The sequence below is a fragment of the Pagrus pagrus genome (assembly GCF_965226575.1).
Source record: "Pagrus pagrus genome assembly, chromosome: 3".
NCBI lineage: Eukaryota > Metazoa > Chordata > Actinopteri > Spariformes > Sparidae > Pagrus > Pagrus pagrus.
The window spans coordinates 23,449,526-23,466,267 of record NC_140187.1 but is presented as its reverse complement, the minus strand read 5'-3'; the positions used below and the strand labels follow the sequence as shown (position 1 = coordinate 23,466,267).

General features: G+C 42.6%; 1 protein-coding gene across 4 annotated transcripts in view; it reads right to left on the bottom strand.

The window, feature by feature from the left end:
- Positions 1 to 2,601: 2,601 nt before the first annotated feature.
- The window catches only part of plxna1b (plexin A1b), a 188,399-nt gene continuing 174,258 nt past the window's right edge, over positions 2,602 to 16,742 (bottom strand). For 2 of the 4 annotated variants that reach the window (XM_084348545.1, XM_084348546.1), the window contains exons 23-32: positions 16,629 to 16,695; positions 13,390 to 13,536; positions 12,515 to 12,674; positions 12,041 to 12,144; positions 11,742 to 11,850; positions 10,326 to 10,516; positions 7,913 to 8,082; positions 7,392 to 7,604; positions 7,139 to 7,289; positions 2,602 to 6,441 (exon numbers count right to left, since the gene is read on the bottom strand). In XM_084348545.1, the coding sequence (XP_084204671.1) occupies positions 6,346 to 6,441; positions 7,139 to 7,289; positions 7,392 to 7,604; positions 7,913 to 8,082; positions 10,326 to 10,516; positions 11,742 to 11,850; positions 12,041 to 12,144; positions 12,515 to 12,674; positions 13,390 to 13,536; positions 16,629 to 16,695 (1,408 nt within the window). In that variant the 3' untranslated portion in view covers positions 2,602 to 6,345. The remainder of the gene's footprint in view (positions 6,442 to 7,138; positions 7,290 to 7,391; positions 7,605 to 7,912; positions 8,083 to 10,325; positions 10,517 to 11,741; positions 11,851 to 12,040; positions 12,145 to 12,514; positions 12,675 to 13,389; positions 13,537 to 16,628; positions 16,696 to 16,742) is intronic. The other 2 variants (XM_084348547.1, XM_084348548.1) reach the window with 1 other exon arrangement.

Genomic DNA, 16,742 nt, shown 5'->3' with positions numbered 1-16,742 from the left:
CAGCTCGCAGATGCACAGACGCGTTGAAAGCTTCCATTAAAATGCTCTCACTGGCTCGGAGAAGCTGCCTTGTTTTTGTTAAGTACGTTTCAAGTGTTTAATTGGAATGTGAAAAGTTTGCTAAGGAGTAATGCAGCTAATAAATTAGGCAATATGGAGCCGGTGGGGGACCGGTGGCCATGCGAGGAACTTTGCCATCATTAGTATGTGAACTGATGTGACTTTGGCTGCAAACCGAGACACTGCTCGAGAAAGGCAGCTGTAATAATGAGCCCATCTGAGCCATCAGGTGCTGTTCTCTGGTCGAAGGCAGTGATCTGCTGGTTTCTGCTTTTTCAGAGCTGATTCATAACGAGTTCAAGGCGTTATGAAACATGTGTGACAGTCGATGCGCGCAAGACTCTCTATTTTTTCAGCATGAACTTTCTCCTCCATTACAACTAGTCTATAAATGGATAATATATAAAATTACATTGACCTCAAAAACACCACCAAACTATTAAATTGTTGCTTATTAATTTTCTAGCAGAAATCCTGAGGACAAGTACCCCCAGTGACTGATTAGAGAAGAAATTAAATCATTATAATTACTCGCAGCTTTATAGAAATAAACAATTCCTAATCAAGATTTTTTTTTGTTTGATAATTAAAATGATTAATTGTAATGTGTGGCGTCTCATCTGATGATGACAAGTGGAACAAAACTAGTTTTTTCTTCATTATCTACATGTCACATGTATTCCTCTCCCCATGCAGTGACGCTGTAAGAAGACAAAAAATACACTCTGAAGCTAGAGACACTAAAAAAACTCTGTAAAGTTGATAATTGACTGCAGATTATTTTCGCAAAAGAAACCTTTCACATCATATTGAAGTAATTTAATCCACTGTAAATATAAAAGTATTGATTACACCAGCTGTCTTTCATCTTCATCCATGAGGTTACAAGTTGTCGGTGTGCTTTAAAGCTTCAACAACTGCAACACAGCTGCATCTTTACTAAATACTCACTATGCTGCAGACATGCACTCGCCTTGGGGAGCTTCGTGCGGTGTGTCTGTGTATGTCTATGGTGGGCTGAAGGTTGGCAGCACCTGTACTTAACGCCCACTCCTCTCCTTCAGACTCACACACACACACACACAGCTTTTTCTGTGCGCCACAAGTTAAGAACGGTGACAGTAATCCATCTCGTAGCATCCCCCAACCAGTCACGGCTGTCACCTTCTCCTCGCCAGGAGAAGCTGAACCGCTCACCGGATTTAGGGGCCCTATAGATACCACTGCCACTCATGGTGCCCCGGTTCCGCCATGCTCGTGATGCAACACACATTGACAGATACCGAAAGACTCCTCAGCTAAAATAGAATTCCAATTTCACTGGGTTCAGTGTGCGATAAAACACAGAGCCCTCTTCAATTGTAACTAAACGAGATTAAAAAGGAAATGGGAAGGGGAGGGGGGTGGGGGGTGGGGCAAATACAGATCATGGCTTTATTAACTATGGCAACAGAATTTTGCATGCAAGGAGAGGTGGAGAGGGGAGGCGGGGGGGAGGGGGGTGAAGAAACGAGCATCTTGTGCTTTGCAAGGAATTTATCATAATGTTCGCGCTGCAAGATCATTTGCCTCTTGACAGGATCATTACGAGATTCAGTGCTCCCACGACCATTACGCAATTTCAGCGTTCCTCCTTGGATGGAATTTTAATTGAATTAGCCCGGCTGGTTACACATGGTGCGAACGATAACATTTTCTGTCTATCTGGGCTCATTGAATCCGGGTGGGGGGGAGGGAAGTGCTGACGCTTTAAGGCAGGCCATGAAAAAAAGGACAAGGTGGTTTTGGTTCATTCCAGTATGCTTTCTTCCGGGTGCCTCTCTCGCTCTTCAACTCCATGCCTTCTCATTCAGCAACAATACATGCCATGGAAATCAGTGGCCCGGCCTATCTGAGCCAACTAACGCTCCACTGTATTATACACTCAGAGCTGCTCTTCCATTAAGTGCCCATGTAAGCTGAGGGCAGTGCAAGCATGATGTATGGTTGGGGGGTAAACGTGTTAGTATTAACACCTCCAGAGAACAAACCTCCACCAGCCACTCAAGTACATGTGCCACGAGAATGATTAATGATGCCGGTCCTGTTATGAAAGGCGGGCAGACGGTGGAGGGAAGCCATCGTGCTGCAGGCTGACAAGGTTTCTCTGGGTATGAACAATTTGAACCTCAGTTCATTGATACTAAATGACACAGCCCATTAAGAAGCTGGCGTGGACTCATTATTGAAAGGAAATGATCGATATTAGTGCAGATACACTTCTGTAGCAGAACCAAAGTCAAAGTTTTCCAGTACCTCACACTGAGGGTTACAAAATGTTTCGTTGTGTTAAATGTTGACAGAGGCAGCCTTCAATGTTGTCCAGGTGATTAGATCATCTGAAAATGAATGAATGGATGAATGAAGGACGGCTGCAGGTAGAGAAAATAACAAATACACACATATTAAGATAGTATAGCAAACAGGTGTAAGCTGTGGAACAAACGGTAACAAACCTGCATGACTTTTTCATCCATCTACAAAACAGCACAAATCATTAAATAAAAATCCCATGACACATTTTATTTAGCAAAAAATGTTTAATCTCTCCTTGATGTGTGTTTATTTACAAGTAGTAAATCTGCAAAATAGGAAATAACAGAATATTTACACAATGAATGTTAACCTGCAAACTTGTGACAGTTGCTTCAAGTCTGAAACTCTGTATCTGAGTTATTGTAATATTAAAACTCCTTTGCCAGCTCTGTCCGAATTTCGTTTTGCTTTATGTTTCCTTGGTTTCTATGTAACTTCGGTTTAAGAAAAGGAAGAAAAAAATAAAAACAACTAGTGAATTTTCCAGAAATGGAAGAAAGCAGGAGAAAATAAACAGAAAACAGAATGGTGCCAGGACTTGGGTTTGATTGAACTATGGTTGTTTGGAAAGGCAAAAGTGTGACTAAGCATGTCTAAAGAGCTGAGAATTAAACATGAGATATGTGACTGTGCTGAATCTGCTCACATTGAAGGCAGTGCAGTAAACTTCACTTGTTCATTTGTTCTGACTTGACAGATTAAACAGCATTAAACCAGCAACTCCCCATCAACCTACATGTTTGTCTTTTGACAAGCTCCGACTGATGACATCAAACACTCTTAGACAACAGACATGCTGTATACCACCTCAATAACAATAAATACAAGTCAATTATCACACCAAACAGTGCAAAATGAAGGATAGAGAACGGTGGCTGGGGAAGTTTCTCTAAAGATGCGTCCGGGTCAATCTAAAAGGCAAGTAGCCATGCAAACGATAAACAAGCCGACTCCCCCAGCAGTCGTTTAATCAACCAAATTACAACCAGAATACGACACAAATGGAGCATGAACCTGAGAATGAATTGAGAATGTTTTAAGTGTCTTTAAAAAGCCTGACGGATCACCAACTGGCCACTGGCGCCTCAGCTGGTTTCAGTCTATGTGCTTTTGCAGGGGCCGAGGGGAATTGAAACCTACTGTACATTGTGCTCATACTGATCATTCAAAGGGCTGCTGTTAACAGCACTGCTGAGCTCGGGCCTCAGCAGTCATCCATTTCCTTGTGATCTACAGTAAGAGCAGCAAAATGTACGAATGCAGCAAAAACTCAGCTGTATAGCGAAGAAGAAAAAACATCTTTATAATGTTCGTAAAGTGGACTAAGCATATTTTGGTGGAGGTTTTGCAGTACACGTTTTAATAGCTATTATTAAAACAGAGATGATTGTGTGTGTGGGGCCAACCTGGTCAGCTGAAAAGGAGAAATCTGTATCCTAACATCAGCAGAGCGGTCCCTCAAGACTATGTTTTGGCAGGTACAGAGTGAACTATGAAGTCCCCACAGGTATCCAGTTGAACTATGCTCATACTGTATGTATGCAGCTGTAGAAAGCAATGTCACATCTTAAACATGTAAACAAAATGGTGGGTCGACATTAATTTGGGTTGAGGTTGTGCTCACTATTCTTGTATGTGAGAGAAGATTGTTTTTTGTTTTTTTTAAGGAACCTGGCGTAAAAATGGACAGCGACAGCATTCATGATCAGCATAAAATGACAGCCCTAATGTTTGATAGAAAAACAAGGTACAAGAGTTAAAGCAGCAAGTCACATTTCCATCACAAAGACACAGATGCTCATCTGATGCAACAATTTTTCATTTTGATCCTTGATATCAGGAAAAATAAACCTCGAGTTCGGTCAAGTACTTCAACTTCAGGCAAAACCGAAGAGAATTTTGTCTTCTGTGTACCGTAATGTACAATTTACATGTTGAAAATAAAAAGACAAAAAAAAATAAAATAAAACTGATTACAAAAAAATGGCAAACAGCTTTTGTCCTCATGAAAAAGTATACAATTTACAAATGAAAACATCAACAAAAACATTATACAGACCACAGTTTGGTTTTCGGCAAGCAGAAAAAAAAAAAAGAAAAAAAATCTGAAACATTATTTCTCACCACAAAGTCAAAAACCCTGACTTCAAGACTTCAAAAAAAGAGAAACAAAGAAATCCTCTTAAGAGAGCAGTAATAATAAAAAGAAAAGCTTAAGCCACACATGGCAATAGGCTAGTTTTTGAAACAAGAGCTGCAGGCTAAGGGGAGGATTACTCAGCCTTGTGTAGCTAATGAACAGAGGTGTCTCACCCCTGTATCTTCTATAACACCCCTCATTGATAAAAAGCTAAACCCCCCCGTCTCAAATAGATAGATAAGAGGTGGAGAGAAACACTTATATCTTTTCTTTGCCCCTCTATTTGGGTATTAACATGGAGAAAATGAAAGAAAAAGTGGCTTTAGGCTGCAAACAGCTTTTCCCACTTTGTTTCACCACTGAAGGGCTCTGCTAAGCTCCACCTGACCTCATTGTCGCTCCTGTAAAGACGTAAACAGCGTCTGAGAGCACCAAAACTTCTGCTTTGCTCCAACAGGACAATTAATGAGCCTTCAAGGGATGGATAACACAAACTGTTAGATATGGTGGCTGCGTGGTATCGGGGCAAACTGGAATATTTCAGGTAGTGCAATGTAGCTACTTCATTGTTCAGTCACTAAACCATGATCCACTGAACCGTCACTTCTTGACCCTCGAAGAACAGAACCGGCCGCGGCGCCGGATACAGACTTGGCCACGATAAAGCGACAATCCTGTGAGTATATATTTGGTTTTCTGAAACCAAAAGATTGCACTGATTGAATTAGAAACAACAGCAACTTCATGTTATCACCATGACACCATGAACTGTCCTCGCGAAGACGTCCCGCTTTTTTCAACAAGGATCTTATGACGGGTCACTGCTCAAACAATTCTTTTCAGTCACTAGGCATGTTCATATTTAAAATCATACGGTAGCACATTCCATCTAACAAAATGTCTTTGCACTAAACAACATTCAAAGAAAACATGGCACAGTACGACTTTTTTGTTTCTTTTTCGTTGTTTTTTTTTTTGTCTACGTTGTTTTTTTCTTTTGTACTTCAAATATCAAATCATGTTTTGTATCGTTTGTATTTTTATCGTGTTTGTTGGTTGAAAAAGAAAAACAACAAAAATTGTTTTCTCCCTAATCTTTCTTTAAAAACGTAGCTGTATTTATATATAATATCTATATCGTCTTCCTTTGTAACGTTTCTGTAAATTGTGCAAATTCAGCAGTAATACAAGTGGCGAGAGATCAGAGAGTGGGCAGTTGATTACATTTATACAAAAAAAAAAAAAAATCTAACATCCTTTAAAACGGTGACACCCGTTGGAGTCACATGACCTAGAGAGCCTCTCTCCACTGGCTCATCACAGATTGGTCCGTCCTGCTAATGAGGCCATATATGGAGTTCTTTTCCAGGCTTCCATTGTTTCTTTCCTGACCATCGCGTCATCAAGACAAAACTCCTGAAATCAAAATCAAGCAAACGACAAACACCAACATCCACAATAATCAAATGCTGTCAGTTGACATGTTTCTCCATGTATGCTTGTGTGAAAACGTCCGGTGTCCCAGTCCCTCACACAGCAGACACCAGCCCACACACTGTACGGGGCTGCAGACAAACACACACACATACACATGTAAGCGTACACAGGCCCGCCCATCTCTGCCGAACTCCCCCCCCAGTTTTGCAGTATACTGCTTCAGTCCTTTTTGCAGTTCGTCTGTCGTATTGTTGGGGGTTGGAGTTTTGTTGTTGGGTTGAGAGGAGCGAGTGGGAGAGACAGATGGAGAGGAGGAGTGAAGAAAAAGAGAAGATGGAGGTGCTGGATGGTCCTCAGCTGGTCAGGGCCATTGTGTCGATGACCTGCTCCAGCTTGCTCCTCAGTCTCTGTCTCCTCGCCTGCTCGTCCCGCTCCAACGCCGACAAGATCTGCAGACAGAAAGGTGAAGGTGTCAGTCGATGTTATAGGGCATTTTAAAACATGCGGCCATTCTTCCAAAATAAGGCTGCCAGAAGACACCAACATCCTTCCTACCATGTTCATAACTGATACATGGTATAAATTATAACACTCTGCTGCTCTGAATTTCTATTCTTAAACAGAAATACCTGTTTCATTCACCTACTGTATCTCTACCTACAGTATATTTTTTTCCATATTTACAATTTTCCCAACCAATGTCTAGCCACCATCAATGAAACTCAACATTTCTGTAGATTTTTACCATTAAGATCATACAGATAACAGGCAGGCAGGAAGACCTTTAATGTGAAAAATCAGCTGCAAGTGAATGACTAGAATCACCGCCCTGCAGTTGCTGTTCAAGAGATGTGGCGTTGAATAATGGCCAGAACATATTTTGCAGAATATTATCATGTTGCACTGCATTTAACGCATCACTTTTAGGATATCAAGTGTCAAAATGTTATCATTTCATCCTATTAGACATATGTCAAATCGTCACCTCATGAGGTCACAGTGACCTCGACCTTTGACCACCTAAACGTAATCAGTTTAACCTCGAGTCATAGTGGACATGGACACGGTAAGATATAACTAGACACTCAAGGTCCAAAAGCATGTTGACATAAATTAAAATATCTAAGGAGTCCATAGGGATCTCACCTCATCCTTGTACTTGACGATGTAGGAGTAGATCTCGTGTAGGGCCGACATGCTGTTGAACTGGTTGGCGTGCAGGCGCGACTGCTCTGCCAGGTAGGCACTCATGTCCTGGTCACTGATGACTGGCATCCTGGAGATGTCAGAGTAGTACCTGGAGGAAAAAACAACACATTTTAGAAATCTTGACATCTTGAAAATGTTTAAATTAAAACACCTTAAAGAACAAAAACCAGTTGAAAACATGTGGACGTACCTCTCTACCCAGTTCTTATAGTTGGGGATGTCTTTAGCGTAGAGCAGCTTGTTCGAAGGCGAGTCCTTCCCTAGTTTATGCTCCGATGTTGAACAGGAGTCCATGAAGGTCTGAGCCACCACAGACAAGCAGGCGTCTGTGATGCTATTCTTATGGATGTCGAAGACAAACTGGGGGTTCTTGATCACGTTCACCCAGAACCGCAGAGGAAGACTGGAAGGATTGAGAGAACAGAGAGTTGAGATGAAGAAGACAGAGGAAGAGTTGCACAGTTCGGAGGACTTGACAGGCTATTAAGGTGCAAAGAGCACTGCAGTCTGAGTGATAAAGTACCCGAGGCTAGAGAAATAGGAACACTGTACATTCTGCTGCACTACCACTCTAAAATGTTGCATATTTGCCTCCTTACAGTCAATTTTTTTCAAACTACAGCAAGTTTGTTCACTAATGAGACACAAACCAGCTACCGAATGCCTCAAATAATGCCCTTTTACAGCACACACACACACACACAGACTCACCAGTTGCTCTTCCAAGTGTGCCGTACATCAGAGTCTGATATGGAGTGTTTGTCCGCCTGCTCGTCCAGGAAGTCAAACATGTACTTGATGGCGAGAGGCAGGGCACTTCCTCGGTGTGCTGTGCTGAAGATGGTCTCAAACAGGTCATCCACAAACTTCTGGAGCGTACCCTGAGGACGAGAACCAACACTGCCTTAGTCAGTCTGCAAACACCAGGGTGCTAGCTCACATTCTGTGTACTTTGGCGTAAATATAAGAAAATGAGTGAGTGAATATGTGAGTATATTAGGACACAGTTGAGCTAAACACCACTGAACTACAGCCTCTGCCTGCATATTCCCCTCTGCTGGTGATGCTCTGGCTGTAGGCGACGGCTGTCAGTTCAGCTTTTTGAGAATGACGGTGCTTTGCTTTTAGTAACTTCCTGAGAGTTTGTGATGGTGTTTAGTGCTCAGTGTTCTTTACAGTGTTTAGGATGGGGCCCAAAGAGAGTTCAGCCTAAGGCTATTCTGCAATGTTTTTACCATATCACACAACTCCTGAGATTCTGAATCCTAACAAATTCCTCTGAAGTTGAAACAATTTGATATTTCCCACAAGCGTTCAGCGCCTTCGTTTCCATCTTCAAGCATCCAGCCACCTCTTACAAAACCTTATTTAAACCAGCCAGAAGTTGAATGTGCAGTTTTGTACTTGTTCACACATCCACAAATCAGCTTCCTAAAACACACAAAGCTGTGGGGCGCTGTAATAAATAAGAACAAACTGCAGCGCTCAGAGTTCCCCCATTGTTCTCCTCTGGCTTGCATTTCCCAATCATGGTTACACTGATGCCGCTAACCTTGCACTTTCCTACCTGAAGCCAGAACACTGGAAATCAGGAGCTAATGAGTGAAACATCGGGGGAGAGGAAGCACCAGGCTGAGCTGAATCACCAAGATAGTTAGTACTTGCAAATGAGAACAAAAAGTCTGACACTGTTAGTAGACTGCACAGGCAGCTGCTGTGTGTTTTTGTTAATAAGCTTTTGTTAGTGTGTGTGAGTATGTGTACGCAGATTGGGGACAAAACAGCTGGGGTCTGTGTGTAAAAGTTTATGTTACACATTTAATATTTTGTGGACCCACAATATGTAAATTAGGCTTTTCTGGAGGTTAATGAACACATGCAGAATGATGAGTCTAGGTGGTTTGGTTGTCAGTAGCCTTCACGTGAGGATGAGATGATGATTTTAATGACTGCATGTGAAGCTCAGAATAAACAGCAGGTCAATGCTGGAGAGGAAATGTGAAGCCAATTACAGATGGAAGTTTTGAGTGACAGTTAAAGCAAAAACAAACCAACAAGTTTCTTTGCAAATCTCAGATTCCTTAGAATTAACAATTAGGGATAAACCAAGTAGTCAGATCCAGCATTCAGCATTTTTCCGATTACTGCAATCAGTGATGTTTTCTATCAGATTGCCGATAAGAGATCTGATGCAGCCACTTCTCTTTGTCAACTCATCACCATTCTCTGGTCTCACTCAATTTCCCGCCCACAACACCAATAGCCTATCAACACTGAATTATCATAATCTGCAAAGTAAATAGTAACATTCTGAATATTTATCCTAAAAATGTAAAATGTATATTTTTTATATATTACAATATGAGCAAATATGAGGTTTTGTGGACATTTAGAAGAACAAGCTAACCAACCCTCCAGTTACAGAACATTCACAAACCTCTCTAAATCGCTCCTGAAACAGCTCTGGTAAAGATGCCAACGTCATACCAGCTTCAACAGTCCCAGAATATAAAATAGTCCCAGGGCTGCAACTGCTGTTTCACAAAACACTTTAGCAGAGATAGGAACTCAATCACACTCTGCCCAGTGGTGGCTAACAAGTTACTCAGGGATGAAATACACATTGGCTGATCGTTGTTTCTCCAGGACATCAACACAAACCGCAGATAACCTTCCAGATCATCATCTGAAGACACACATGCTGTGCTAAAACCTGAGCACAGGTTCCACACTGTGGGCTGGAGGACACAGAGGAATTTGGTGAGTAATGATTGCAGGGTAAAGGCCTGGGCCTGAAAGCCCTGAGGCCACCAACAGAGGGCCCAGTAACTCCAACCAAACAACTCAATAGTCAAAGGTCAACCTCCTAATTAAGACACACACACACACATACATACACACATCCTGTGCATATGTGTGTCTTTGTGTGAAAGGTTATGAAAAATGTTAATGAGCTTTGAGACCACCGCCAAACAAATGTCAGGGGGAGGGGCTGCTGCTGGAAGTGGGCTACATGACAGGGATGTGGTGGGGAGGGGCTTGTGTGTGTGTGTGTGTGTGTGTGTGTGTGTGTGTGTGTGTGTGTGTGTGTGTGTGTGTGTGTATATGTATAGCTTCTGGATACCTTGGTGGCCAGCAGTCTGGTCAGGTAGATCTCAGAGACCATCTTGCTCCCTCTGTCCCCTTCCCTCTGGTCTGAGTGGTCATGGTTCTTGACCAGGTGCCACAGCTTGGTGCCGCTCTCCAGGTCGGGGGTGATCATGGGTGTTCGGGAGCGCAGGCTGTCTGGGCTGCTGGCAGTTCTCAGCATGCTCTCTGGAAGGAGGTGGAGGAGGAGACAATGGAGGAGAGTTAAGTGAAAGACAAATAACAAATGCAAATATTGCATCAGTTTGATTTTTTTTTTATCTAAGCATCCACGGATAAGGAGGTAAATAGAAAAAGAGGAGGTTCAGAGGTCAAAGTTGTGCACAGACTGCATAGACTCCATAAAAAAACTTGACTTTTGTTTTTGTTTGAATATGTGAAACAGTTTTGTCTTAGACACAAGATAGATATTACAGAAGGCTTACAATAAAGCCAGTTATCTGTCTAAATCTGAGGCCGCTGGTTGAGAAGACACAGGTATTAATAGATCATTTTGATCTGATTACATATATCAAGAAGTCTCTGGTTTATAAAAAGTATCATTCATTTTATCTTTATCTTCACTTCAGGGTGAAATACCTGTAAATTAACCTTGGCATTAAGAAAAACGCATGAATAAGAAATCTGAGGCGGCTACAGAGAGCCAAATCTCTGTGTGAAGTTGAAAGCATTTCTGAAAGGTGACAGCTTCTTCCACTTGCACGACACTCGTTCATTCCAGAATAAATTTGTCTGTCACTCTCTCTCCTGCTCCCCCCTGCCCTCCCCTCCCTTTGTTGGACAGTGATCCGCTATTTTGTGACACGGAGCATTACGCCTTCAGTCTGAATGCTTGTCACTTCCGTGACAAAGCAGGAAAGGATTGAGAGGTTCAAAATGTCAGCGGAGAATGTGGACCAGGGAAGTACAGAGTGAGTGTGATGGGGGTGTTAGTAAGTATTTATGAGAGTCTCACTGAGGCAGCGCTCAGGACCAGGACTCACTGTGCTCTGTATTGTGTAGGATGTAGAACATAGAGGAATAAAGATGAGAGGAGTGAGAAACAAAGGTTCTCTTTACACCCAGCATTATCATGAGGTGGAAGGTATCTTTATTAGCATTAAACTGGCATACACTGCAGTTCCCTCAGTCATATTTGAGAAATTTGAGTTAACATTCCCAAAATGCATAAGACTGGAACTTCTGACTTTCAAAACATATGCATCAGGATTATAGTGAATCCAATGTAGCTGTTTCGCTTTTACTGGTATCTGGCAGCAGCAGCTTACTTGTAACAAAGGCAAATTGTTACTGGTGTGTTGTTAGAAATGCATTTGCTCACATTATGAAACATTGGCATACATACACTTGTACACACAGACGTACACACAGACAAAAACACACACACACACACCTTCTCTCGTACCGTATCTGCTGAGGGACTTGGTGAATGTGGAGGAGTTGGAGATGTTGTAGGCCGAGTTCTGTTTAGGCACCAGGGCAATCACTGAGCCATCTGTCACCTGAGAAAGGGTTTCCAACAACAGTTAACACTGCACAGGATGTCCAGCAGCAGATCAACCACAGAATCTATTTTCAGAATTGCTACTGTGCTACCTTACCACATTTTTTGAATGACATCTATTGTATTTGCAAATTAAACAAACCCGAAACAATGACAACCGTGACAGAACAACATGGGATTTATGTTACCTGGTAGTGAGCCAGGGTGTTTAGTCTCTTCCAGTCGTTGTCTATCTTAGTGGTGACGTCCTCGTCCTGAAGGATGATGCGAGCCATCCTGCCCTGCCGCCATTCTGTCACACACACACAGGAGGAGGTGAGGTTGTGTATGTTGTATGTTTAATATAAGGGAAATAAACTGTTAAATGACACTGCATAGATACAGTCTCTAAAAACTTCCTGCAAACATAAAGTTGCTGTGACTTACTAAGGATGCAGACTGCATTGCAAGTTCATTGATTGAATAAATTAAAAGGGTATGATGCATAATTTAAGTGACTTTTGGCCCCTGACTTGAATTTATTTTTGTACAGAATTATTTCTCCTGTCTAGAGGACCCCCTCCTGCTTCAGAGAGCCCTTGAAACGATTCCCTCTTTACCCCCTGTAGCAGTGCACCTGTGCTCGGTGTGTGTACGTGTGTGTCAGTTCCCCCACTCCTTACCCAGGTCCATATCGGACGCCTTCGGTCTCTGTGAATACGGCGTGCCCTTGTACACGGCATCCAGCAGCTTCTCCTTCACTTGCGTCACCGTGTCACAGTTCAGGCTCTTCACCGTCACCTCGGGTGCGTTCTCGTTCTCCGGGTTCACACAGTGCAGCGTCTACAGAGGCAGAGGTCAGAGGGCACCGCCACATTTAAAGAGGAAAGTCAGTACAGAGTGGAGTGTTAACTATCGATGTGGGGAAGCATGACCCTGCGATGATACAGTATCTGACCTGCAAACTAACACTTCCTGAGGTGTTTGAGAATCAAGAGTGCTGGTGTAGCAGTTTATTACAATTATAAACACATTTAATCACAATTTTTGGCATTAAGGGTATTTGTTTACACCTTATTGTTTGTGTCATAAAACTTAAGTTGTAGATTGCCAGTGTTCCCAACAACTGCTCTCAAAAGGGTCCCTGATTTAGCAGGTTTGCTTTCCAGGAAATCTGGGTGCAATATAAATACTTGTCAATATTCTGTAAGGCTGAATTTAACAATTATTTTCATTATTGATTTATCTGCTGATTATTTTCACATATAATTGTTAAGTCTATAAAGTACTAAAACACCAAAGACTTTTCATTTACTATCATAAATGACAAAGAAAAACATCAAATCCTCACATTTAAGAGGCTGAAACCAGCAAATGTTTAACAATGTTGCTTGAAATGAGTGATGAAATGATGAAATGACGGGATGGCAAATTATTTCTATCGACTAATCGATCAATCTACCAATTGCTGCAGTTCTAACAATCTGTATCAGCTGTGCATCTGTTTTAAAGTGCCATCCGAAGGTCTGAGTGCACCAGTATATGTATGTGCACTTACCAAAGTCTTGTAGTCGATCTGCTGCCTGATGAGTTTATCCTCACTGAGGGAGTAACGGGCTTCTCCAGTGATCGAGTCTATTGGTCCCTTTTCCATTTGCTGCTTCATGGCACAGTACAGCATGAAGAGAGGCTCACCAGCACACTCCTGGAAACAGGGAGAGGAAGTGGTAGAACGAAGCCGGAAAAGGGAGACGGGTAGAAAGGCAGATTGTTAAAATACAATCTGTGAATGTGCAAAAACAAAAGAACACAACAGTAAAAAGTGCAAAGCTTTGCCGAACAACTCTCCAATTATATTTCTCGTCTTTTTTTTACCACAGGCAGAGCAGTAAAGGACGAGGCCTGTGCTGGCTAACAGTAACACACACAAACACACCGTTTTTCTTTCCCCTGTGTCTCTTCTTTGGGAAAAAACATCCATTGTAAATCTGTGCGTGTGTGTGTGTGTGTGTGTGTTTGAAAGAGTAAGTGAACAAGAAGGAGAGGAAACAGGCAGAGTGTGAGTGTGAGTGAGTGGCAATTGATGGAGGAGTTAATAGAAGGTTAACGACTGAGGAGTGAAAAACGCTTGGAGAAGCACTTTGGTGTGTGAGACGTGTCAACCAGGCAACGAGCGCTGGGATGTTGGGCCCCTGTCTCTCTCTCTCTCTCTTGTTTTCCCTCGCTTTCCTTTTTCACTCACCCGTTCTGCTGCTGGCCTGACAACTGAGCACTGCCTGCTTGAACCACTTCTCAGTTGCTCTTTAAAGGAAGAGACCGGTTATTGCAACTTGGGTCTTGTTTGTATAGTTTTGGCCATCACTCCTACTGCTATTGCGATAATAACATTTCGCAGAGGAATGCAGCAACGTCACTAAGAAGTCAGATGAAGAAAGAAACAATAACTATAAGACAATCGGACAGGTTTTAAACAACCATTTTTTTTAATTTAAATGAAAAAACGACGGTGAACAACAGAATTATCACTCAAACTGTCTGTTGAACTTCGACACTTTTATGGCACCGATCGAATTGCCTCCATACTATCAACTATCGAAAAATGTCTTGTCATTCAAAACCAAATTTCATTAGCTAAGGCTCATCAGCGTCAGTGAGCCAGTGAGCATGTAGCATCCTTGTTGTGCCAAGATTTGATTGGCTGTCTGAAGGCATGCAGGAGAAACTCTGGGTTATGGACAGAGACGGGTATCACCACCTGTATGTGTCATGTAATCTTTTGTTAAAAGGGATTTCTTAAAATTGGTATCGAAAAAAGTATGTTCAGGAACCAGTATTGATGTCAAGATATTGCTATTAATTTTTTTTTTTTTTAATGATACCACGCTCTGGTGAGGGGCTGTACGAGCCGTGACGAGGGGTCACTAGTGGACATTGGTTAATTTTAATGGTCTAGCAACAGCTCTTTATAGCAATGTTACTATGTTCTCAGATGTCATCAGTAACTTTGGGGAGTAAAATGTAATGGACATAAAGGCCAGATTTAAAGATACAGTACACATTACTCATACCATGCTTTTTTGAATGCTCTTCGTCACAATATGAATGCTGTTCCACCAATGATTCATTGATTGCCATCGACATGCAACTTTCTGTCTTGAGGCAGAAGAAGTGTGTTGTAAATCCTGCCCTCTGCCCTTCAGCCGGGCATGTTCATGCATCAACACGTGTCGGTCATCTTGGCGAGCTGTCAGAGGAACTCTGTGGGATAATCTAACACTGCCTGCTTCCTATGGAGAAAACAACAAATCGGCTGACGTCCTCACTGTCTAACAGCATACAAACCAGGCTTCACTGACTTCAGCATCATGTTGCCACTATGATAATACATCCTTATGATTCCTGATATTATACTTGTCATTACTCGTCATGTCATTTTCATACAGCTTCCTGAAACAGTCTACTGCAATTTTACCTGCAGCACAGTACATCTGGTGCAGAAACAGAATGACCGCACGACTCCCTGTTCTCTCCAACAAGCCAGTGCACAGGAGGACAAGTGAACCCTTGGAATAGGGTAATGGATAAAAGGATTTTTCTTCTCATTCCTGTTCCCTTTGGTAGGTAAAAGCTTTATCTATTTCCTCGCTTTGAACAACTACTTGACCTTTAGCCATCTCTATTCACACCTGGCTGAACCTTGAAATTGTTCCGGTCCTCTCTTTCATGTGACCCCTAAAAACTCAGGAGAAAGAGAGGCACTGAATTGCGGAGGTTAGATAAAAGCTGCTAGCTACGGCAAGTCTTTGCTTCAGTACTCATTCCTCCCAGTCTCTCCATTTTCTCCTCTTGCTTTGCTTTTTTCTTTTGCACTCAAAACCTTTTTCATGTCCGCAACACTTCCTCTCATTCATCCATAACCACTTCTGACCATTTTCTCCCCATATTCTTCAACCTTTTCCTGTCTTTTCTGTTGTCTTTGTCTTTAGTTCATAAACACAGCTGTTATTACAAGATCCCAAGTAGATTCCCTAGTAACCCCATCTCCTGTCTCTGAACCCAACTCTGTCCGTCTCGCATATGGAGCCAAAACACACACATGCATGCACACCAAGAGCTTACACACTCTCACACACAGATGCTAACTGGGACCCCCGGGGGCTTGGCTGGTTCGGTGTCCGCCAGAGTGCCTGTCCTGGCGGGGGTTTAAGGCCCCGCTGCTAACTGATTAGCTGCAGCGATGTTTGAGTGCAGCGAATGTGTGTGTGGGAACAAGAATTTAGCACAGTTTAAGCCTCAATAATTCTCTCTGATTCCGTATCAGAGGGAAAGGAAGTCAAAAAGAGAAGACAGACAGACAGAAAAATGAGAGAATGCATTTTTCTAAGATCTCTGGCTTCCTCTTTTGCTAAGCCCCAAAGCTCTGAAGGGGGATACAAACACACGGGCACACACACACACACACACACACACACACACACACACACTGGCTTCTCCTGGCTGTAAAAGAATGCAGCGAGGGACACAAAGAGAGGACAGGTTAGTGCGACAGGCTACGGCGATCACAACAACATGACCAGCTGTGTCTGAACAGCGCTTCAGACCGCAGATTCCTCAATTCGGAGAAAGGAGAATTTAGCACATGAAAGGCAGAGGTAAGGGATAGGGAGCCTGCTGCCTCTGCCTTATCTAATGCTGCACCTGTGATGGTGTGCGTGTGTGAGCCATTTTTTTTCTATTCTCAAACAGCAGCGGTATTAGTATTGCTTCAAATGTTGTGTGTGTCTGCCACAATTTTACCTTGAGGAACTTGTAAAGCAGGAAGGTGAACCAGTTGGTGAGCATCTTCTCAGCGACAGACTCCGTCCTAGGAGAGGAGAGAGGGTTGAAACGGACGGGGAAGAGAAAGGAGAA